The sequence below is a fragment of the Microtus ochrogaster genome, chromosome 5 (genome assembly GCF_000317375.1).
Source record: "Microtus ochrogaster isolate Prairie Vole_2 chromosome 5, MicOch1.0, whole genome shotgun sequence".
Lineage (NCBI taxonomy): Eukaryota > Metazoa > Chordata > Mammalia > Rodentia > Cricetidae > Microtus > Microtus ochrogaster.
This window is the reverse complement of record NC_022012.1, coordinates 12,912,793-12,936,682: the sequence shown is the minus strand read 5'-3', so window position 1 is coordinate 12,936,682 and position 23,890 is coordinate 12,912,793. Positions and strand designations below refer to the sequence as shown.

Here is a 23,890-nt window from a genome sequence, read left to right as displayed (position 1 = left end):
GAACTAGCTCTTGTAGACCAGGCTGGTCTCGAACTCACAGAGATCCGCCTACCTCTGCCTCCCGAGTGCTGGGATTAAAGGCGTGCGCCACCGCCCGGCCGTTAGGGAGGGCTCTTGCACAGCACATCTAGACTAGGCAAAGAGTCAAAGTTACAACGGTAACATAATAGTTCAAGTTAAATGCGAAGCCCTGAATTAGGCTACTTGCAGAAATAAAGGTGAAGGATGAATCTGATAAGCAATCAGGAGTGGGTTAGCAACACAGTTCACGGCTGACCTGAGCAAGGAAGAAGCACATGAATAATCAGGATAACTGACTCTCCACACCCAACTGCCTGGTGCAGGTGGCTTACTTAGTGAGACAGTTCACAGGTGGGAGATGTAGAGTTGTAAGCATGGTAGAAGATAAAAGCAAATTTTAATAGGTTGAGTTTGAAGATCAAAGCTAAATAATCACCTGGCTCTTAAATACAGGAATGTATAAAAGCTGACCCCAGAAGTCTGTTACTCGTTGGCACAATCTTAATAGTGAAATTGCACTGGAAAGAACAGGAAATTACCAAGAAGTGGTATAGGGGTAGAATATGGTAACCATTTAATTGATGGTGAAAGAAAAGGCCTTTGCAAGAGAAGCAAACAGAAAGGCAAAGGAGGAAATCACAAAAGCACCACCACCGGTAGCATTTCTTTTGCTCGCTTACTTTTTTTTTTTTTTTTTTGTTTTTGTTTTTGTTTTTTCGAGACAGGGTTTCTCTGTGGTTTTGGAGCCTGTCCTGGAACTAGCTCTTGTAGACCAGGCTGGTCTCGAACTCACAGAGATCCGCCTGCCTCTGCCTCCCGAGTGCTGGGATTAAAGGCGTGTGCCACCACCGCCCGGCGCTCGCTTACTTTTAAGCAGTGCTGAGGATGGAATTCAACATGCTACACAAGTATTCTACCACCAAACTACACCCCAGCCCATGAATGCCGCCACCTTTGAAACCTGCTTCTACACTTAATAAGAGAACATTTAATCACTTAGGACTATTACTTTGAAGATGATGTAAAACTTATTCGTTGTTGTCAGCAGGATTTATCTGTTTAATTATAAAACCTTATCTAAGTATAACTTAGGGGGCAAGACAGACCATGCCTGATAATGATGTGGGATTATTCTCTGTAACTTGACATGTTTGAATTCTTGCTAGATTTTTAAAACTTCATACCTTGAACCACCACCAGATGGATATGAGAATGTTACAAACATCGTACCGCCCTATAATGCCTTTTCAGCCCAGGGCATGCCAGAGGTAAAAAATGTGCACACCTTTACACCTTTTTTTGTTCTGTGAAAGCCAGTGTAGAGAAACACCACCTAGGGGACCTCACCTGCAGACTACATATTGGTGTAGTCATGGTTTCATGTTCAGTACTATGAGCACCTTCCAAAACCAGAATGATTTTTTAATAACAAAGAAGAACCAAATGAAAGAGCACTAAGAGTCCGCACTCTGCAGAACAGTAAACCTCCAACTGCGCTCTCAGTAGGTGCTTCCAGCAGCTTTCCTCACTCTTTACAATGTGATTTTTAAATTATTTTTATCCACCTGGCTTTGTAGTTCATACTACAGATATTCTTAAAATACTGTTGTGGTTGGAAATTAAATATATTTGGGATTTCAAAAGCTATTTCCAATTGATAGCTTACAAATGAAAAATTGGTTTTCTCCATGGAAGTCTCACTGGGGAAACAAGCTACTCTTTAGGGTTGGCTCCCATGCCCAGCAGTATATGCTCAACACAAAATAAACCCAATAGCATCTTTGGAGGCTCTTCTCATAATTTTAAGTCAGGTTTTTTTTTTAATCTTACAAGTCTTTTGGATGTATATTATGGCTTCTAGTGTGTGTTTATTGAATTCCGGTGTGTATAAATACAAGTGTCTGCATTTATATGCATTTCTTATGATTTTTCTTTTGTTCTTGTTCTCTTTTGATTATTTCATCCTATTCTGATTTGTTTGTTTTTGTTTTATCTCATTTTACTTTATTATCATTCCTTAGATACTTGTTTGTTTTCTAAGGAGAAACAGAAAGGGTGTGGATCCTGATGGGAAAGGAGATGGGGAAGATCTGGAAGGAATAAGAGGAGGGGAAACCATTATCAGAACATATTGTATTTAAAAAGTATCTTCAATAAAAGAAAAAAGATGGAAAAAGATAGACAATAAAAATTAAACATAGTTGGGTTTATTGAAATTGGATTGACTGTTTCCTACTGATATTTTCTTCTGGAGAATAACTATTTAAAATGTTTCCGCTCCATAAAGAAGTTTATGAAATATTAAAATGGTGTTGTTGGGTTCCAAATAAGGAAAGAAAACTGTCAATAGACTTTTGAAGAACAAATTATTTCAATTTTGTCTTGAAGGCAGTAGCATACTTATCTTTCCCTTTTCGTGTAGGGAGAGCTTGTCTATGTCAACTATGCTCGCACTGAAGACTTCTTCAAGCTAGAAAGAGAGATGAACATCACCTGTACTGGGAAGATTGTTATTGCAAGATATGGGAAGATCTTTCGAGGAAATAAAGTAGGGTATTCCTTTTTCTAGAGGGAAAGGGGGAGGTTGGATCCTACAAATATAAATGCTCAATTATATTCGCTCTCTAAAATTGCTCTTAACTTTGTTCTCATGGGTACACAGAGAAAACTTTATTTTATATAACTTTACATGTCTTTTCTTATTTGAGACAGGGACTCACTATGTAGCTCTGACTGTCCTGGAACTCACTTTGTAGACCAGGCTGACCTGAAACTCACAGAGATCTGCCTGTCTCTACCTCCCATGTGCTGGGATTACAAACATGTCCCACCACTGCCTGGTGTAACATTTTAATTCTGGAAAGGACATTATTTTTGTTACAAAAGTAGCATTTGCTTTTTAAAGATCAATAGAATGAAATTTCTATCAATTAAAGGAACCTTTCCTCTGTATTACCCAACTTTTTTCTAGACTGTTGGAAGGAGACTACTTATTTGTTTCGGCTGCCCAGAACTGAAATAATCACACAGAAACTGTATTAATTAAATCACTGCTTGGCCCATTAGCTCTTGCTTCTTATTGACTAACACTTTCATATTAATTTAACACATTTCTATTATCTGTGTATCACCACGTGGCTATGCCTTACCAGCTAAAGTTCTGGCGTTACATGGCTACGGCGGGGCTACATGGCTTCTCGTGACTCTGCCTCCTTTCTCCCAGGATTCAGCTTAGTTTCCCCCACTAACTCTGTTCCCCTATAGCTCTACTATAAGCCCAAAGCAGTTCCTTTACTTATCAATGGTAATCACAGCATACAGAGGGAAATCTCACATCACCAGACGTATTCAATTTGGGGTCACCCCTTCCCAATTTAATTCTTTGAGTTCTAAATCTGAGTATATGTACTCTTTATGCAATTATTACGATTAGATTTTAAAGAGGCCATGACACACTGTGTGTCCTGTAACCCTGTTCCCACTCAGCTATTCCTATGCATACCTACGGTAATACACTAAGAGCTGTACAATATAGAAGCAGTTAAGGGACTGGGATCCTGGCTCCACATACTTGGGTCAGTACTAGTCTGGGCACTGACTGAATCTTTAGATCTTTTCACTGTCACCTACTCTCTCTTCCCAGTGTCCTCTTGAGCTGGATATGAGTGCTAATAGCACCAACATCATAGAGTTCTTCATAATATCCTAGTCTGCACTGGAGAGAGCATCTCAGTAGCAAATTGATACTAGTAAATTCTATATGACTATTTATTAAGTCCCTCATTCATTTACATAGGAACATAGTATTTTTCAGAATTGATAATATATTTAATCATTCTCCTGTTGACAGATACTTTCCTTAGCCAGGCTTCAGTATGTTCCTACTATAAAGAATTCCATTGTTAACATTCCATATATACTTCAAACATTTGCATCCAATTTTTGTGATATACATTCATAAAAATTAAGTGTGCTTATATGTGTGTGGTGCGTGTGTGTATGTATAATCAATGTTCTTTTTTAATTTTCTTTCCAGGAAGTTGAGATGTTGACAAAGCTGAGTGCTTTTTTAACATTGTAATACATACAAAAGAGCCAAAAAAGAGAATACCTACTTTTTGCTGCAACATTTCTGATTATTAAGAATTCAGTTATCTCAGCCAGGCAGTGGTGGTGCACGCCTTTAATCCCAGCACTTTGAAAGCAGAGGCAGGCGGATCTCTGTGAGTTCGAGGCCAGCCTGGTATACAAGAGTTAGTTCCAGAACAGATAGGGCTGTTACACAGAGAAACCCTGTCTTGTAAAACAAAAACAAAACAATTCAGTTATTAGTTATCTCACAGAATAAAGTTTTCTATTCTTATCAAATTTAATCCAGATGGTTAGATGCTTATGAAGTTCCTTTTGAAAAAACACACTATGACTATTTTACATAGCGTTCACAATCTGTTTGGATATGTAAGTATTTAAGTGCTTACTCGGTGATGTGCAAGATTTTTGTGGGTAGTTGGCTAAGAGTATAGCATCATTCACATTCTCGTTAACCCTCTTATTTTAGTAGGGTAGACAAATACTAGAAAGATATTTTAATTTATCATAAACTGTCCTATGATAGAAATATATAAAATAAGTACAAAGAAAAGGAGACTAATTTTGCAGGTTTGGGCATGACAGAAACAGTTCCTAAAAGAGATAGTTAGGATTTTGTAAGATAAATGACCATTTGTTAAGTTTACCATGAAGGCGATTAGTTTGGAAGCAAAGATAACAAGCACATAACAACAGCTTCAAAAAGCAGTTTTTAAATGACTTTTGCAGGAGTAAGACAGTCCTTTGCATTCCTGCATCGTGTTGCACATTGCTCTTGCAGGTGAAAAATGCCATGCTAGCCGGAGCCTTGGGAATCGTCCTGTACTCTGATCCAGCTGACTACTGTGCCCCCGAGGTACAGCCATATCCCAAAGGATGGAACCTTCCCGGAACTGCAGCACAGAGAGGAAATGTCTTAAACCTGAATGGGGCAGGTGACCCGCTTACGCCAGGCTATCCAGCTAAAGGTTATAAGCAAATCTGTTAGTTGATCACTTTTGTGAAGTACTCCTTGCTGTTCTAAGTGTATAAAAACAAGCACTGTATGTCTTTTGGGATCCTGACTGCTCAGAAATAAGTACTTTCTCTGTTCTGGGTTTTTTTGTTTTTTCAATATGAAGTTGAGAATTGTATTACCAAGGTCTGTAAAGAATCATCTTGGAATTTTGACGAGGATTGCACTGAATCTGTAGATTGCCCTTGATAGGATGGGCATCTTCTCTATGTTAATCCTACTGACCCATGAGTGGGGGAGATCTTTCCATCTTCTGGTATCTTCAATTTCTTTCTTCAAAGACATGAAGCTTTCACTTGCTTGGTAATATTTTTTTTATTATTTTAGGCTATTGTATTTTTATTATTTGAGCCTATTGTGCAAGGTATTGTTTCCCTGATTTCTTTCTCAGTTTCTTTGTAGGATCTCCGTGGTGGAATTTTTAGGGTCACTGATATATGCTATCATATCATCTTCAAATTATGATTCTTTGATTTCCTGTTTTTCAATTTGTATCCCCTTAATCTTTTTCAGCTGTCTTATTGCTCTAGCTAAAATATTGATGATTATGAGTAGATATGGAGAGACTGGACAGTCTTCTCTTTCAGAAAAAATTTTAGTTGTATTGCTTTGGGATCAGGGAGTAGAATGTGGTGGTTTAAATAGGAATGGCCCCCATAGACACATTTGAATGTTTGGCCCTTAGGGAGTGGTGCTATCAGGTGGTGTGGCCTTGTTGGAGTAGGTATGCGTTTATTGGAGGAAGTGTGTCCTAGCCCTGTGGAGGCAGGCTTTGAGGTCTCACGCACTCAAGCTACACCCAGTGTGATACACAGACTCCTGCTGCCTATTGATCAAGATGTCGAACTCTCAGCTCCTTTTCCAACACCATGTCTGCCTGCGTACTGCCACATTCCCGCCATGATGATAATGGACTATACCTCTGAAACTGTGTCTTAATTAAGGTTTGTATTGCTGTGAAGAGGCACTCTGACCATGAAAACTCTTATAAAGAAAACATTTAATTGGGGTGACTCTCTTACAGTTTCAGATGTTCAGTTCATTATCATCATGACAGGGAACATGGTGACCTGCAGGTAGATGTGGTCCTGGCTATATCTTTATCAGAATGCAGCAGGAAATCCACTGAGTGTCACACTGACACTTTAAGCTTGAGCAAAAGAAACCTCAAAGCCTGCCCCTACAGTAATATACTTCCTCCAACAAGGCCAGGTCTCCTAATAGTGCCACTCCCTTTGGGGGTTATTTTCTTTCAAACCACTGTAAACTGTAAGCCAGCCCCAATTTAGTGCTTTTCTTTGTAAGAGTTTTTGTGGTCATGGTGTCTCTTCACTGCTGTGGAGTGTTCCTTCTGTACACTGTGAATATGCGTTGCTTTCACTGGTTAATAAAGAAGTTGTTTTGGCCTGTAACAAGGCAGAATAAAGCCAGACAGGAAAGCCAAATGGAGAGACAGGGAAAAAGAAGAGTTCAGAGAGTGAGAGATGAGCCAGCTGCCGGGGAAGCAAAATGCTAGAAAACAGGTAAAACCATGAAGTCATGTGGCAAAATGTAGATGAACAGAAATGGGTTAATTTAAGTTGTAAGAGTTAATTAGAAATAAGTCTGAACTATAGGCCAAACATTCTGTAATTAATATAAACGTATCTGTGTTTATTTGGGACCAGATGGTTGGGACAAAAAAAAAGCTCCTCTGTTTACACTTCACAGCAATAGAAACCCTAACTAAGGTAACGATATGTAGTGTCCTTCCCTGTCTCTTTTTATTACATTTGGTTTAAAGTCTATTTTCTTAGATATTAAAATGGCTACACCAGCTTTCTTGTTAGATCTATTTGCTTAGAAAATTCTTTTCCAACCCTTTACCCTAATGTGCTGTTTATCCTTGTTGTTAATGTGTATTTTCTGGATGCAGCAGAAAGATTTGCATCCATTCTGTTGGTCTGTGTCTTTTCATTGGGGAATTGAGACCATTGATATTGAGAGATATCAATGATCAGTGAGTGTTGACTTCTATTATTTTGTTGTTGATTGTGATGGTGGTTGTCATGTGTGTGAGCTTTCCTTCTTCTGTTTTTACTGATCTAAGACTATTTCCTGCATTTTCATGGGTGTAGTTAACATTGGTGGTTAGGATTTTTCCATCTAGTACGTTCTTTCATGCTGGATTTGGCTCTATCATGGAATATCTATAATATTTGATTTCTCCATCTATGGTGATTGAAAGTTTTGCTGGTATAGTATGCAGGACTGGTCTCTTAGAGTCTGCAAGGGTTAGGATCTTCTGGCTTTTAGAGTCTCTACTGAGAACTTGGGCGTAATTCTAATAGGTCTGCCTTTATGTGTTACTTGGCTGTTTTCCCTTGTGGTGTTTAATAATTTTTTTGTGTGTGCTGTACGATTAGTGTCTTGATTTTTATGTGGTTGGGGGAACTTTCTTCTTTGGTCCAACTTATTTGGTGTTCTGTAAGCTTCCTGTACCTTTGTATGCATCTCCTTCTTGAGATTAGGGAAATTTATTTTATGATTTTGTTGAAGACATTTTCTGGGCCTTTGAGATAGAGAGCTTCTTCTAATCCCTATTATTCTTAGGTTTGGACTTTTCATAGTGTCCCAGATTTTCTGGATGTTTTGTATCAGGAAATTTTTAGATTTAACTTTGTCTTTGACTGATGTATTCATTTTTTTCTATAGTATCTTCAATGCCTGAAACTCTCTTCCATCTCTTATATTCTCTTGGTGAAGCTTCCCTCTGTAGTTACTGTTTAAATTTCTAAAATTTTTATTTCCAGAATTCCTTCATCTTAAGTTTTCTATATTGATTCTACTTCCACTTTTCTGGTCTTAGTTTTATTTGTTTCCTTTAACTATGTGCTTTCTTGGATTTCATTAAGTGATTTATTCATTTCCTCACACTGTTTGTTTTCCTGGATTTATTAATTTCCATTTTTAAGGAATTTTATCATTTTTATATAGTTGGTTTTAAGGTATTTTTCTTGTGTTTCAGCTGTATTGGAATATTCAAGTAGGATAGCTGGGCTGTGGTGGAAACATATTGCCCTTGCTGTTATTGATTCTGTTTTAATGCTGCCATCTAAGCATCTGGGTTTGGGTTGATTATAGACCTAGGTGCTGATTTCTGGATTTGTTTTGTTTTGGTTTTAAGCCTTGATTTCAATTTTCTCTCTGGATTTTCAGAGTGTGTTGACTGAGTGTTGCCTGTCTCATCCAGCTGATGTGTTCTCAGAGATAGCCTGCTGGTGTTGTAGGCTGGAATACTGGGACAAGGCAGGGGAAGTAAGGTTGGAAGAGAAGGTCTTTGTTATTCCTTGGAGATGGAGTCAAACAGGAAAGGGAGGTCATAGAAGATTTCACTATAGAAAGCTTGGGATGAAAATGGGGGGATTAGAACTCAGGAGCAGTAGGAGAGGTGTGAGTCTGCCTCCAGCCTTCTTTTCCTGGTAGGAGGGGCCCCTAAGTTAGCAGGGCTGTCTGCTGGGTTGGGATCTGTGGGGGTGGGAGGAGGAATGTTAGAAGGGGAAAGATCTGTGAGATCCACTGGAGATGGGAGTGGGCAGAGTGTTAGGGGTGGGAGGACACTGCCAACTGTGTTCTGCTGTAGAGCTGAGGGTGGGACTGGTGGAACAGAGAGATTAGAGATCTGAAGGGAACCTACAGGCATGGCCTGTGAATTAACATGGTCATGTGGACTGGAGCTGTGGCCTGTTCCCTTGCTCTACTAGGTTGCTGTGTTCCCACCAAATGCTTGCTGGTGTTGGAAGTTGGGATACTCGGATTTGCTGGGGGAAGGAGGGTTAGGGATGAAGTGGGGTCAGAGGGGAAAGGAAAACTACAGCAGGTTTCCTGCTATGGAGCTGGGGATGATACTGGTACTAGGGCGTATCTTGGGAGCAGCAGCACAGATGTGGGCTTGCCTTCAGTCTATTTGTCACCCTAAGAGAAGAGGGCCATTAGCAGGGAGTGCTCACTGGGGTTGGGGTCTGGGGCAAAACAACAAGTAGGGGGAGGAAGGTTAGAAGATCTGTGGGATCCACGGGAGATGGGAGGAGGGGCTGCCAAGGGTGTTCTTTAGAGCTGGTATTCGAACTGGGGGACCAGAGAGAGAAGAGAAGGTCTGCAGGCAGCCTACCTGCTTTTTTGTGAGTTAGCAGAAAATCATTGTTTGGTTTTTAGATACTCAAGAACTTTGGAAATATTCTCTTCAATATTGATTTCTAATTCCAATAAAATTAATCCCACTTTTGTCAAAAAAAAATATACTTCGTATGATTTTTGCATTTAGTGGAACAATATGGTTAGACTTTTTGTTTCAATAGGCAATTATAAAAATAAGTAATAAGAAAGAGATATTTGAGCTGTTGTTTTATATGTCTTATCATTTTTAAGTTGGTTCAGATATGGCATGAGGGTTTCCATTTTAATCCATCCTGCGTGATAGCCAGACCTGAGGAGATTATCAGTCTGACAGTACTTCCAAATCATGCTTTGAAGAAAACTTTGTCTTATTATTTGGGTAAATGTAATTATTCCTCAATCACTATCTCATAAGTTTTCTATTTTTTATCCATTATATGTGACGTTAGACATATAGACACATTTCCAAGCATATAGTTTGCTGGAATTTCTATAATAGTAATTCATAATATCTTTTGGGCAAATAAGATATTAAAAAGTATAAGAAAATCATTTCAAGTGTTTAGTTTGAAATCTATAAATTCTATGATTTGATTTTACTTTAAAATATAAATGACTTAACTTTTTACTGCTGACTCAAATAGGCCAGTTTAAATAATACAATTTGACCTTTTGGTAACCTTTAATTTTATTTTAATTGCCAAAATATAGCAAATCTGTATTGATATTACAAGAAATTCCATCATATCATTGTCTTTGCTTGTATTCTTCAATGGTTTTCACTTATATACTTGATCTTTGCAGAGTATACCTTCAGACTTCAAGTTGAAGAAGGAGTAGGAATTCCGAGTATACCCGTACATCCAATAGGATATAATGATGCCGAGATACTATTACGGTATAGTCATTTAGTTGGAGATGAGTGTGTCTTGCCCTATATTGTCCATTTTCTGCTCTATAAGTCAGTTATGTTAAAAACAGCTGAGTCCTTGCTGTCTGATTTAGTGTCCTCACCTGTAAAATGAGAATAGTGCTGCTTCTTGTGTCCCAGGTGAGATCTCTGTCTCCAGTACAACGATCATTGAGCTAATACTTGCTGGTATTGTTTTCTGTATTTTATTGCCTGTTTCCCAACTACCATTTCCTAAATATTTGTACCACAGTAACTTAATTCCCTTTTATAGGTGCCCCCAATGGGGTTAGTAGCTGCTTTTAAAATTAGTTGTTTCTTAACACTGTCATGAATGTTCCTGCTTTCGAATAGCCTCAGTTTCCTGCTTCTCCAACTATGTCAAATGTGAAGAGGCTGTTGCCACGCATCTGTCCTCCAGATTTTATTTTTTCCCTTCACCTTTAATAGTAACACGTTGCACGTTACTAATTTGTCTAGGCTATGACTCTTTCCAGAGTGAGAGCTCCATGAGGTTAGGCCTCTGTGTAAATAGTTCTACTCTGCACAATCATACCCAATCTTGTGATTTCCTCAAGATCAATCTTTGTGTTGTTTCATGTGCTCTTGGCAGAAACTTGGGAGGAACTGCTGCCCCAGACAACAGCTGGAAGGGAACTCTAAATGTCAGTTACAATATCGGGCCTGGCTTTACAGGAAGCAAATATTCCAGGTAACGTTGTGAATCTTTAAAAGCCTGAAAAGGTTTGCTTTCAACAGAAAAATGTCAGGCTAATGCTCTGCCAGGTAAAGTATGCTTTTCCTGTTTTCCTGGTCACCAGTGAGCAACTGATCATTTTATATCAACTCGGAAGGACTTACAGAATTAACTACTGAATTATTCAGTGGTGACATTGTATTATTAGATGAAATATTACCATGTTTGAGCTTAGGCTTATAACATTCCAAGCAGTGTTGTCTTTTTTAGCTTCCATTTTCAACTCAAGTTTTAAAGCAGGTTTCCTAGTGACATTTATGGTAGTTCCGCTGAGAGAAGACAAAGGGCGAGAGAAAGGAGCCCTCGGTTACTTAACCTTCACTCCATGGCATAAAGGAGTCAAAATGAGGAAACCATGTTGTTCAACAATTCAATAATCCTCAATAAATGTTTCATTATAAATAGTATTGCTATTTTCTTTTCACGACAGAGTTTCTTTTTTTTTGGAGTAAACCATATTTGTTAAAATAAGAAAATGGTCAGTGTTACATATTTCTAAGTAAATATTTGAATTGAATTAAAATATTTGGGTTTTTCCTGCTTTTTAAATTTGTTTTTATTGTGCTATATATTTTTCTCCGCATCCCTCCCTTTTCCCTTCCTCCCCCCTCCCCTTCTTCCCTCTCCTATGATCCTCTCACTCCGTTTACTCAGGAGCTCTTGTCTTTTTCTACTCAAGACATGGTTTCTTTGTGTAGCCCTGTCTGTACTGCAATTTGCTCTGAAGACCAGATTGACCTTGAACTCAGAGACCCTCTTAAATGCTGGGATTAAAGGCATGTGTCACCACTGCCCAATATAGTTAGTGTCGTTTTTAAACACAGGGCTGTTGCAGTGGAGTGATCATATGTGCCTGATGGGTTGAGAAAAAGCAGGCAAGCAACATAATTATAGAAACACAGACCATGGTGGGAAATGTGATAAACTGGAAAGACTGGGGAAAGGGAAATGTTAGTGTTGATAAACCAGAAAGGATAAAGATAGCTGTTGATTTTATTAAACCCACATTGTTCAGTCAGTCTTGTTTGCTAATAATTTACCTATCTATGTGAACTTTGATAATCAGAATATGTTAGAATTGGTTTGTTTCAGAAAAGCTAAATTGAAACAAGTTTAGTTTTCTTACTTTTATGGGAATTTTAGAATTTGAGTTACATAAGGGCTTAATAATCACCATAATTCAATCAGAACAGTGTTCCTTCAATTAGAAAATTTATTACCTATTTTACTTATATTCTTCGGAGAGAGAAAGATAGCATAGTTTCACAAGATAACTTTTATTTGTTTTTAATTTGCAAGCAGAATTAGACAGACATGGAGAAAATGCGTTGATAATTTCTGAGTTTACTCAGGGGTGTGGAGAGGACTTGGCAGTTAAGAGGACTAGTGTTCTGTTCCCAGTGACTATGTTGTCTCACAGCATGTCTCTAACTCCAGCTCTTCAGGGATCTAAAATTCCCTCCTCCCTCCTCTGGCCTCCCTGCCCCTTCCATACACATGCACAAATGCATGAATAAAGCATATATTATAAAAACAGATTAAACTCAGAAAGCGTAAGAAATAGAGAGTGTAGGTCTGACTATCCAACACTGTCCATCGTTGTTGTGATTTGAGTTCAAAATGGATTGATACATAGTAAGCAATAACAGCAAAGCTTTGAGAGATTCTTTCTTCTCTTTCACCTCACAGAGGTCTTGATAATTATATGTCCATTTAGGAAGACTATCAAATGACAAGACATAAAGATACTTCCTCATATTGCTGGCATCAACGAAGAATAGTTTGTTCCTAACAAAAAATGGAAATAGAAATAAACACAAAGACAATAGAACAAAATTAAACCTAGATATACAGATAGCTAATATAATGGAATTTTAACTGTCCACATTGCAAGATGAAGTCATAGTACATATCAGCAGGACCTCCAAAACTGATAAAGAGTAATTTAAAGTGATAATTGTTGGACAGGTATGAAATGAGAATTTATTCTATCATTCACTAGACTTGTTAGCTAATAAAGGAACCAGAACTGGTGTTAAAATTGGTTCAAAGAAGCTGGGTGGTGGTGGCACATGTCTTTAATCCCAGCTCTTGCCGGGTGATGGTGGCGCACGCCTTTAATCCCAGCACTCGGGAGGCAGAGGCAGGCAGATATCTATGAGTTCGAGACCAGCCTGGTCTACAGACCTAGTTCCAGGACATGCTCCAAAGCCACAGAGAAACCCTGTCTCGAAAAACCAAAAAAAAAAAAATCCCAGCTCTTGGGAGGCAGAGGCAGGTGGATCTCTGTGAGTTCGAGGCCAGCCTGGTCTACAGAGCGAGTTCTAGGACAAACTGCAAAGCAAAACAAAGAAACCGTGTCTTGAAGAACAACAGCAAAATTGGTTCAAAGATACGTACAGGGATACATATACACACATATATACATCAAATCAGCTTATTAGGAATGCTGAGATGAACATAATTGCAGGAAAATTTGTTTTTACAGTAGTGAGCGATCTTAAATGAATGTGTACTAAATATGACTCTACTGTGAATTGTGTTTTGTCATAATTCTGCATGTTTATTCAGACTGTCTTTCCAGAGATGCATAAAGCAGTCTAGTTATATAATGAAATGAAACAAAAGATACAGGTGACCGTAATAAAGGAGCTGATTCTTTTCTACTCTTCCCAATAGGAGTGTGTTAATGCATTTGACAAATACTCGATGAACACTAGCTGTACACAAAGTACCCCATGACTTTAAGCTCTTAGTTACAGGAAAATGCTGAAAATGTTTCTGCATTGTAGCAGCTGGTGTTTTGTTGCTAAAACTGAACCTGGGGTTTTCTTTTGTCAGCTAGTGGCTCCACCATTAAGTCTCCTTCTTGTGTTTACTTTGCAGTAGCAAAATACATTTTTTTGCTCAATGCATTTTAAAAACCTCACTTGTTGATTGGTTTTGCTCTTGATGGAACACTTAGCTGAATTATGTATTAATTATTCTTAGGATTACTTATGTATTTAGAAAAATTTTAGGAGGATGACAGAATCTGTATGCACTTCACATTCTTCAAGCTTTGGGAGCTGTTTCCTTCTTTCCATCATGGATAACAAATTATAGATCTTTTTTGATCTAGAGAAAAACAAAGGCTCATTTTCTGTTCCCATGAAAAAGCTCACTATTTGTTCATGTCCTTCTGGAATTCATAGAGTGTGTATTGCCTTTGAGATGGAGGAAGTCTGGCTGAGTTTGACGGAACTTGCCTTTGCTTTTAAATTGGTTAAAATCATGAAGGAATATTAAAATTTAGCCCAAATCAGAATCAAAATGGATGGATGGCCCAGGGAAGTTTCAGTATGTAGTTGTGCATTTAGCACAACATTCTAAATTCTTTTTTTTGGGGGGGGTGAGGGGGGTTTTGAGACAGGGTTTCTCTGTAGCTTTGAAGCCAGTCCTGGAACTAGCTCTTGTAGACCAGGCTGGCCTCGAACTCACAGATATCCGCCTGCCTCTGCCATCACCCGGCCTAAGTTCTTATTTAACAATAGAATTCATAATATTTTTCAGTCAGTGCTCAGGTCAGTTTTAAGTAATATATTTATAGACTGCTTTCAGTCATGACAAAAGTTAATGAATAGCAAGTATTACTGTAATCATGTGTCCCTTACCAGGAAGATGTGTTTTGAGAAATGTGTCATTGCTGGAACACCAGAGTGTGCTTACACATACCTCAGTCATTGAATGGGACTTAAAAAAAAAATCTGTTAATGCCGGGCAGTGGTGGCGCATGCCTTTAATCCCAGCACTCGGGAGGCAGAGGCAGGTGGATCTCTGTTAGTTCTAGGCCAGCCTGGTCTACAAGAGCTAGTGCCAGGACAGGCTCCAAAGTTACAGAGAAACCCTGTCTCGAACAAACTAAAAAAAAAAAAAAAAAAAAAAAAAAAAATCTGTTATAAACAATCCTTTTATTTTACATACCAATCCTAGTTCTCTCTCCCTCCCCTCCCCCACCTTCCCCCAGGTACTCCTCAGAGAGGGTGAGGTCTCGAGGTCTCCCTGGGGAGTCAAAAAGTCTGGAATGTGACTTCTTGACGCCATTGGGATTCTGTAAACAAGAGGAATGAGGCTACCTTTAGCCTAACAGGGTAGTCTGTCTTAGAGAAAACTCTTTTTTAGCAAGTGTGAGCACACTTTTAATGAATAATGAAAGTGCACTATGCGTTGTACAGAACTGCATTGCTCTCCATTTATGACTGGCAATATAATGTCTGTTCCCATTAGTATCACCACAAATACGCAAGTAATACATTATACGATGGCATCATAGCAGGTGCCATGTTAATAGATCCTTCTAATTCCTTTCTACTTTTTGGGATACTATCATATGTGTGATCTGTTACTGATTTAGACATCACTGTGCTATGCAGGGATTTATAAAAACAGATGCTCCAGTGTAGTGAGAATACAAAGTTTTAATATTAGTACTTTAAGGCATTTAATAGAATATTTTCAGTTAAAAGTAAGAATGAGTAATACAGCTATGAAGACAAATACAAAATATTGGTATTTAAAGTTGACGTTAAGATACATACCTAAATACACAGGTATAAATTACAATGATGCTTCACAAGTATTTCAAATAATCCAATTATTGAGGTAGCAAAGATATGAGAATTCACTGTCCTAGTGTATAGTTTTCTGTAGTTTTGAGATTTTCCACAATAAAATGTTAAATAAAAAATCTAAATGCAATGCTTCATTCAACTAACTTATTCTTTTTACAATTCTAGGAAAGTTAGAATGCATGTCAGTAACATTAACAGAATCACAAGGATTTACAATGTGATTGGAACTATCAGAGGGTCTCTGGAACCTGGTGAGTCGTTAGGAAGATTGGAACTATCAGAGGGTCTCTGGAACCTAGTGAGTCATTAAAAATCTAAAGACATTTTCTTTTAATGAAGATTAAGGAAAGATGAAATTCTGTTAATAACATATTTTTCTGGCTGATTTGAAAGTGAAATTCAGGGGAAGGATATTTCCACTTTAAAAGATTTTCCTTTACACTGTTGATTGTCTGCTGTGAGGTAGCTCAGGCAGGAGAAAGTTTAATTTACTTACATAAATGACTAATGCCTGTAATGAGTGCAAGCTGAAGCTTTCGGAACACATTCTTGTCCAGATAGGTATGTCATTCTGGGAGGTCATCGTGACTCCTGGGTGTTTGGAGGGATTGACCCTACCACGGGGACTGCTGTTTTGCAAGAGATTGCCCAAAGTTTTGGAAAACTGATGGATCGAGGTAACTAGCATTTCTCAGGTAGCTGCTGACAGAAAGTGACTTGCTTAAATTCCTGTCCCTGTAGGTGGGTGTATTTAACCATGTTTACTAACATGATTACAGGCTGGAGACCTAGGAGAACTATCATTTTTGCCAGCTGGGATGCAGAAGAGTTCGGGCTGCTGGGTTCAACTGAATGGGCTGAAGTAAGTAACAGCGAAGGTACTTGTGATACTGTGTAGCTTCTCTTACCTAATAGAGAATGACTCAAGGGAGTATAAGACATAAAATTTGTTTTTACTCTCAAATCTATTTGGCACAGCTGAGTCACTTCTTATGCTAAACCTATTTATTATCAAAAATATTTCATATTTTTGCATTTGTATTGTGAAAACAAAGTCAGTAAACTCAGAATAATCAGAATCTGCAAGCTGTTAATCTTTTTACCTCTCATAACAGTAATATGCTTTGATTATTAAATATAAAGTGATAATTCTGTAAATTTAGTAAAGTAGCTTAGCTTATTATTTCACAGTGTTATCTATTTTTTTTCTTTCTTACAGGCTCTTACCTCTCAAAGAGCCTCTCCTACACACCGTCTTTCTCCTTTCCAGTTCTCCTGTGTTGGTAATGTCTAAATTCTTACGTGTGAAAAGCGAGCACACATTTTCATACTGTTGATACACTTTGTGGTGCTTGCTTTCTATCATCTGTCACATACAAGCATAAATGTTGTTGATGTGTTCTATGCATGTCTGTATATAGTTTACAAAACATTTTTCTCCTGACTTATTCCCTTTTATATAACTATAAAATATGAAAATATAAAATATAAAATCACATATAGCTACTTATCTGATATCACTTAGCTTTGTTGTTTATATTTACATCATAAAGTTTCACTTTGATATTGGTACCATAAATATGAAATTCGAAGGTAGAGCATTAATTTAGATTGATTAAATATTATTGATCAAAGTAATTTCTTTTTAGAATGTTTGACTTTTTATAATATGTGTGTGCATAAATATATTTTTTTAATTTCAGAAATTCAAAATAAAAGTCAAAGAAATCTAAGATTTGCGATAGTAAATTTGCATTGATAACACAAGTGAGTTTAGAAAGAATTTCAACTTTCTTCCTAGTTTTCTGTACCAGGCTTTTTCTTTTGGGCCATTAACCAGCTCCCAAATCATGACACAGAGACTCATTAGTTTTTAATGCTCAGCCCAGCTTCGGCTCATCTCTTTTGACTGAAATTAACCTGTTTCTCTTTATCTGTCTTTTGCCCTGGACGTTTTATTTTCTCACTTCTGTATATCTTACTTTCACTGCTTCTTGAGTATGCTAGTTGGCAGCTGCCTGGTGGCCCTGGGTGTGTCCGTTGTTCTCTATCCTCTTCTCTCTCGAGCCTAGACTTCTCCTCCTGTTTATTCTCTCTGCCCAGCACCTTACCTATCCTTTCCTTTTCTCTGCCTAGCTATTGCTGTCCAACTCTTTATTAGACTAACCAGACACCTTAGACAGGCAAGGTGAAACAAACATCTTTACATAATTAAACACGCATCCTTACATCATTAAACAAATGCAGCATAAATAAATGTAACATATCTTTGTCTATTTAAAATTATTTTCTACAACAGTTTTCTACAGGATATGTTGTCATATTAAATACCACATTAACTTCTTTGAAAACGTATAAGGAATTATGTATGATGATGCAAACCTTAATTCCTGGCACTCAGGTGGCAGAGGCAGGAAGACCTATAGTTTGAGGCCAGCCGGGGGTACACAATGAGATCCTGCAAATGCTGTAGTAGAGACTTTGACTATAATCAAGGCAATCATATTAGTTACTTTTCTTGTTAGTACAAAATGCCTGAGAAAAGCAACTCAAGGTACAAAAGGTTTATTCTACCCATAGTTCAAAGGTACCACCCATCATGGCAGGAAAGTAGTGAGGACGTATCTGAGAAGCAACTGACCACATTAAATCCACAGTCAGGAAGATGAACTAGATAAACACTCTGGTGCGTGCTTTCCTTCAACCCAGAACACTAGCATAGAGAAAGGCTTTATCTTTATTTTATTCTTTTACTTCTCTATAGATTTTTATAAATATAGATAAATGGACTTTTATGTGTTTTTCACTCTTACACTATACTTAGGAGTTGACTTAGTGGATCACAAATTTCAGTGGCTATAAGGATCAATTCCTAAGGACACCTGTTAGGAAACAGTTTCAGGCCTCACTTTGAACAGCTTAGATTCAACAGATTTTATGAAGAACTACCAAATTTTGGACCCTCATCTTAGCTTATTTTGATACAGAGAATGAAGGAATTACACCTAAAAATATCTTCCCTGGGCTTTTTGCTTTTATTACACAGCTTCATAACATTCTCATTTTCTTATTTTAATTTTTATTGCCATCAATTAAGCAGTCATCAGAATTTTCTACAAGTTTGTGGTCACAGGCAGATACTGTATTTGACTTATAAACACCAACAGACCATTTTCTAGGAGATTTTTGTGGTTACTTTTTTTAATATATTTTCAAAGCAGTAAAAACTGCATACTAACAACTTTGATTCAACTGCAGGAGAACGCAAAGATCTTACAGGAGAGAAGCATTGCTTACATCAACTCAGATTCATCTATAGAAGGTGCATCTTATTTTATTTTGAAATACGGCATTCAAAAGTAAATTCCGTTTTTAGTAATTTTGTTTCTAGTTAGTATGCTATTCTTTTGTTTGTTCTGACTTTTTTTCTGTCTTGAGATAAGTCTCAGTTGTGTTTGGTGGTCATGACCTTGAGCTCCTCACCTTCCCACTTCTACCTGCTAAGCACTAGGATTATAGGAGTGCACCTTAGCACCCACAGTGTTTTTTGGCTTATTACTTTCTTAAGTCTATAAATTCTTAGTAGTATCTCAAATCTTATATTTAGATAAGGCTATTCAATAGTAAGTTAGCTTTTGTTTTACTACAAGAAAAAGTAATTAATATCGATCATTATGACTCAGAACTGAGCTACATGACTCCTGATTTTTTTTTTTTTTGGTCTATCTTTGGTTTATCCTTGCTTGCCTTGGATTGTGATTTAAAGGCCTAACATTCACCACATTTTTCTTGTGGATGAATTAGAGAAATTTGGTTGGCGTATTTCAGAAGAATGTCTCATACAGAAATGTTTTCTTAATAAAACATTTCCTTGAAAAATAAAATAATATTTGCACTATTTATTGAAACTGATTTTTGAATTGACACATTCTATTTGGCTCTCAGTGGTTTTGATGCATTTGTGTTCATTGTCCCTGAAGCTGTTACAACATGCATATTGCTTTCTAATACATTGATCTAAAACAATGAAAGAATGAAGAATGAATTCTGTGGTCTTATTGCGTTCTTTGACATTGTCCCCTGAGAGATGGTGCTACCAGGAAAGCTGGCTGATGACTGTGGGGGCTGCCACATCAGACGCCACAGTCCACCATCTCTTCGTCTGTTTAATCAACGCACTGCAGCCTCTCCACTTCTCAGGAGAATTTTGAATTAGATGGTTACATTATATTTGAAATAGGAAGTGCAATTAAACATAAATGGACTCGTTTGGTAGTATGAAATAATGACCTTTGTGTTTGGTTTCTCCCTCAGGCAATTACACCCTACGAGTTGACTGTACTCCTCTTCTTTACCAGTTGGTGTATAAAGTGGCAAGAGAGGTAAATGAGGACACCTGGCTGGCTATTTTATAATGAATGGGTAACACATTTCTGGCATGATTAGCTACATTTGTTTTTTAGTTGTTGTCAGAACATTGATGACTCAAATAAGCAGCTACAACAAAATTTATCATATACTGTTGACTATGTAACATAATTGTAAGGATGCTAAGAAATAAAGTATTAAAAATAAGCCAAGGAATTCAGAAATCTGGCAATGCAGAAATTATTGGTCTCCATTGCCAGGCATTTCACTGCATGTCAACTTAGTGGGTAGAGTGGAGAACAGTCAGTCAAAAGATCAAAGGAGAGGAAGTCTCCAACTGGTGATTACACAGAAACACCATAAATATTAAACTAATTATACATGTTAAGTCCTCATGAGAACTAAAGCACAGTGAATCCCAAAGTAAAATCAGATAGTGTGCTTCCAATATCTGTACACTCTGAGCAGTCCTCCTTCATTAGAATTTACTTAGAGAAGTGCTGCAGAGGCAGACCAGTGACTGAGAGCACCAGTGGATCCTTCAGATCATCCACAGGACCCGAGTTTGGTTCCCAGCACCCAATCAGGTCTCTTAAAACTGCCTGTAATTCCAGCTCAAGGAATCTGACACCGTTTTCATCGTCCTTGGGTACCTGAAACACATGGTGCACGGGAGTGCGCGCTTGCGTGCACACACACACACACACACACACACAACCAACAAAAAAGCCGGGCGGTGGTGGCGCACGCCTTTAATCCCAGCACTTGGGAGGCAGAGGCAGGCGGATCTCTGTGAGTTCGAGACCAGCCTGGTCTACAAAGGGAGTTCCAGGACAGGCTCCAAAGCTACAGAGAAACCCTGTCTTGAAAAACCAAAAAAAAATAAAAAAATAAAAAAGTAAAAAAAAATGAATTTTTAAAACCAAAGAATTTGCTTATAGAAGTGATTGCTGCTTTAAGATCAGCCTTAGTGAAAAGTAAGAGGTGAGTGTCACTCTAATGCAGGTTTTGTTTCCTAATCTCTGTAAGCTTGCCCTACCTGCCTGTTTACTGCTAGTGTCTCTAAAAACAGGTATTTTTTTTTTCCAAGCAAAAGTGCTTACTATATTTCTCTTTTCCCTCTTGTTGGTGTTCTTACCCTCTTGAATAAACTTATTTCCTTGTTTTTTTTTTTTTTTTGTTGTTTTTGTTTTTTTCAGGCACGGTTTCATTGTAGCTATGGAGCCTGTTGTGGAACTAGCACTTGTAGACCAGGCTGGCCTCAAACTCACAGAGATCAGCCTGCCTCTGCTTTCTGAGTGCTGGGATTAAAGGGGTGCATCACCGTCACCCAGCATCCTTATTCTTTTATTGGAAGGTCTCAAAATAAAAGCAAGTGTAAAGGGAATCTTTATGGGGCAATACTACAGAATATGTTTTTTTTGATCTGTACTGTATTTGAAAAACGGCTACTGTCTTTGATGTCAGGGGTGCTAAGACCTTTGAAACCAGTAAGTAGAAGTTATTATTTGTACATCTTGTGAAAAGACACATACTCATTATTTATGGTCATACAGAGACTGGGTAACTAAAGCGACTCCTTCACCTTCCTGTGGACAGATTATTACAATTTCCTCCATCCTCCACATCTTCGTTACTTTTCTATTGTGATGAAGAGATATCATGACCAAAGAAAATTATAGAACAATGAGTTTACTGAGGACTTACACAGAGGGTGAGTCTGTGACTATCATGATGGGTAGCAAGGCAGCAGGCAGGCAGGCAGGACGTAGAAGCAGTAGCTGAGAACTTAACATACTTACCTCTAAGCAGAAGGCGGAGAGAGATGTAAATAGAAATGGCATAGCCTTTTGAAATCTTAAAGTCCACCCCTAGTGAGATACCTCCTCCATACCTCCCAATCCTTAAACAGTTCCACCTACTGGGGACCAAGCATTCAAATAAATGAGTCGTTCAGGTTTACAGCTACATAAGACTATGCATGGCTCTATCTCCCTAGAACCCTACACAGCACAGTCCAAGAAAACCTAGACAACAAAGAGGAATCTAAGAGAGACATACCTGAATCCAATCTACATGGGAAGTAGAAAAAGACAAGATCTCCTGACTAAATTAGGAGCATGGGGATCATGGAAGAGGGGAGAAGGGAGGGGAGAAGGGAGAGGAGCAGAAAAAAATATATATAGCTCAATAAAAACAATTTAAAAAACATAAAAAAAGAGAAGCAAGTGCTTAACTGCTGAGCCACTTCTCAGCCTATAGTCTTAAAAAAGAAATTGTGTGTGTGTGTGTGTGTGTGTGTGTGTGTGTGTGTGTGTGTGTGTGTGTGTGGTTTGTAGGACTCAGTTTTCTCCTATTATGTAGGTCCTGGGAACTCCATTCTACTTTTAGGCATTGGATCAAATACCTTTAGCTGTTGAGCCATCTCACCACCCATAAACATTTTTCATTAAAAAAAAAAGTTTTTGGTTAGCTAATAGAACAACAGGCTTCCACATGACTTCTTACATCATTACTAATTCTCCCCACAATCTTATTTAAATTTCACCATCCTGGTATGTCCCCTTCCAGTCTCATACCCCATGAGTTCTACTATCCACCCATCTTTAGAACTCTTCCCTAACCCCATGTTATTCCCTTTATAATTTTCTACTCTCTATCAACATTCCAAGTTAAATACTAAATTAAATTACAAGATATGACACATATATAAAAAAGAACACATAGCATTTGAGATATCTCAGTAAATATTACCCCCAATTCTACCCATTTTCCTACAAATTTCATTTTTATTTGGTACTAAATAGCATTGCATTGTATAAATGTGACACATTTTACTTACCTACATTTCAGATGATGGACATCTAGTTTGATTCCATTTCCTAACTATTGTGAAGAATACAGTAATGACCACAAATGCGCAAATGTCTCTATTGTTAGCTTTTTGGGTGTATGTGCAGAAGTGATATAGCTGAGTCATATGAAGATCTATTTTTATTTTGAAAAAGTGCCACATTGATTTCCATAGTAACTCTACCAGTGTATAAAGGTTTCCATTTCCTCACATTAAGAAAATCCAGCTTTGCTTAAACATAAAATAATAATTTAAAAATATATATATAATTATTCTCACTATTCCTGACTTCTTTTCCAGCAAAAGTAGGATCCATCTGCTTGGATAAAGGCAATTTATTATAGAAACTATCTACATTTTCTCCAGTATCTTTACCTGAAACAATTTAAAACTTTCCTTTAAAATGTTATTAATAAAATAGGAAATCCCCTTTTTAGGTAGTTGGCAACATTGCCAACAACAGTCATCATAAATGTAGAAGAATTTGTGCTAGTTCTTTCCTTTTCTTAGGAGCTGCAAAATATACTATTTTATGTAAGTGAAAATGGCATATGCATGCATGCATAGATAGCAACATAAGTTGATACTAATGTGCAGAAGGAATTATATTGGGTTCACATTTGCTTCCATTCCTGATGCCCACTGTTTGTTTTTCTAGATCTCCAGCCCTGATGATGGTTTTGAAAGCAAATCACTTTATGAAAGCTGGCTGGAAAAAGACCCTTCACCTGAAAATAAAGTTTTTCCTAGGTAAATTAACATATGTAGCTTTTCTACCCTGGGATAAATATAGATTGCTCCTTTTTTTTTCTCCTCCAAACTTGCAGTTCTTACAGAGCTCATCAATAATGTAAATAAATTCAATAAAGCTGGCCAGTCAGTTGCTGTTTTGCTTACTAGTCAGCTCAGACACATTTTTAATGTTCAGTGTAACATAGATATATTTTTGAAATTTTTCAACTAAACTGATTTTGTGGGGACTTGAGAAATAACTTGGCAATTAAGAGTGCTTGCTGCTCTACCATTGGACCCAAGTTCAGTTCCCAGCACCCATGTCAGGTGGCTCACAACCATCTGTCACCAGCTCCAGGAGATTCAATAGCCTCTTCTG

At 37.7% G+C, this 23,890-nt stretch overlaps 1 protein-coding gene across 1 annotated transcript in view; it reads left to right on the top strand.

The window, feature by feature from the left end:
- Positions 1–23,890, top strand: part of Naalad2 (N-acetylated alpha-linked acidic dipeptidase 2) — a 46,865-nt gene that overhangs the window by 5,102 nt on the left and 17,873 nt on the right. The window contains exons 5-15 of the mRNA XM_026779286.1: positions 1,188–1,289; positions 2,444–2,569; positions 4,892–5,078; positions 10,085–10,178; positions 10,804–10,902; positions 15,723–15,808; positions 16,115–16,234; positions 16,337–16,419; positions 18,816–18,879; positions 19,872–19,939; positions 23,438–23,529. Of these exons, the coding sequence (XP_026635087.1) occupies positions 1,188–1,289; positions 2,444–2,569; positions 4,892–5,078; positions 10,085–10,178; positions 10,804–10,902; positions 15,723–15,808; positions 16,115–16,234; positions 16,337–16,419; positions 18,816–18,879; positions 19,872–19,939; positions 23,438–23,529 (1,121 nt within the window). The remainder of the gene's footprint in view (positions 1–1,187; positions 1,290–2,443; positions 2,570–4,891; positions 5,079–10,084; positions 10,179–10,803; positions 10,903–15,722; positions 15,809–16,114; positions 16,235–16,336; positions 16,420–18,815; positions 18,880–19,871; positions 19,940–23,437; positions 23,530–23,890) is intronic.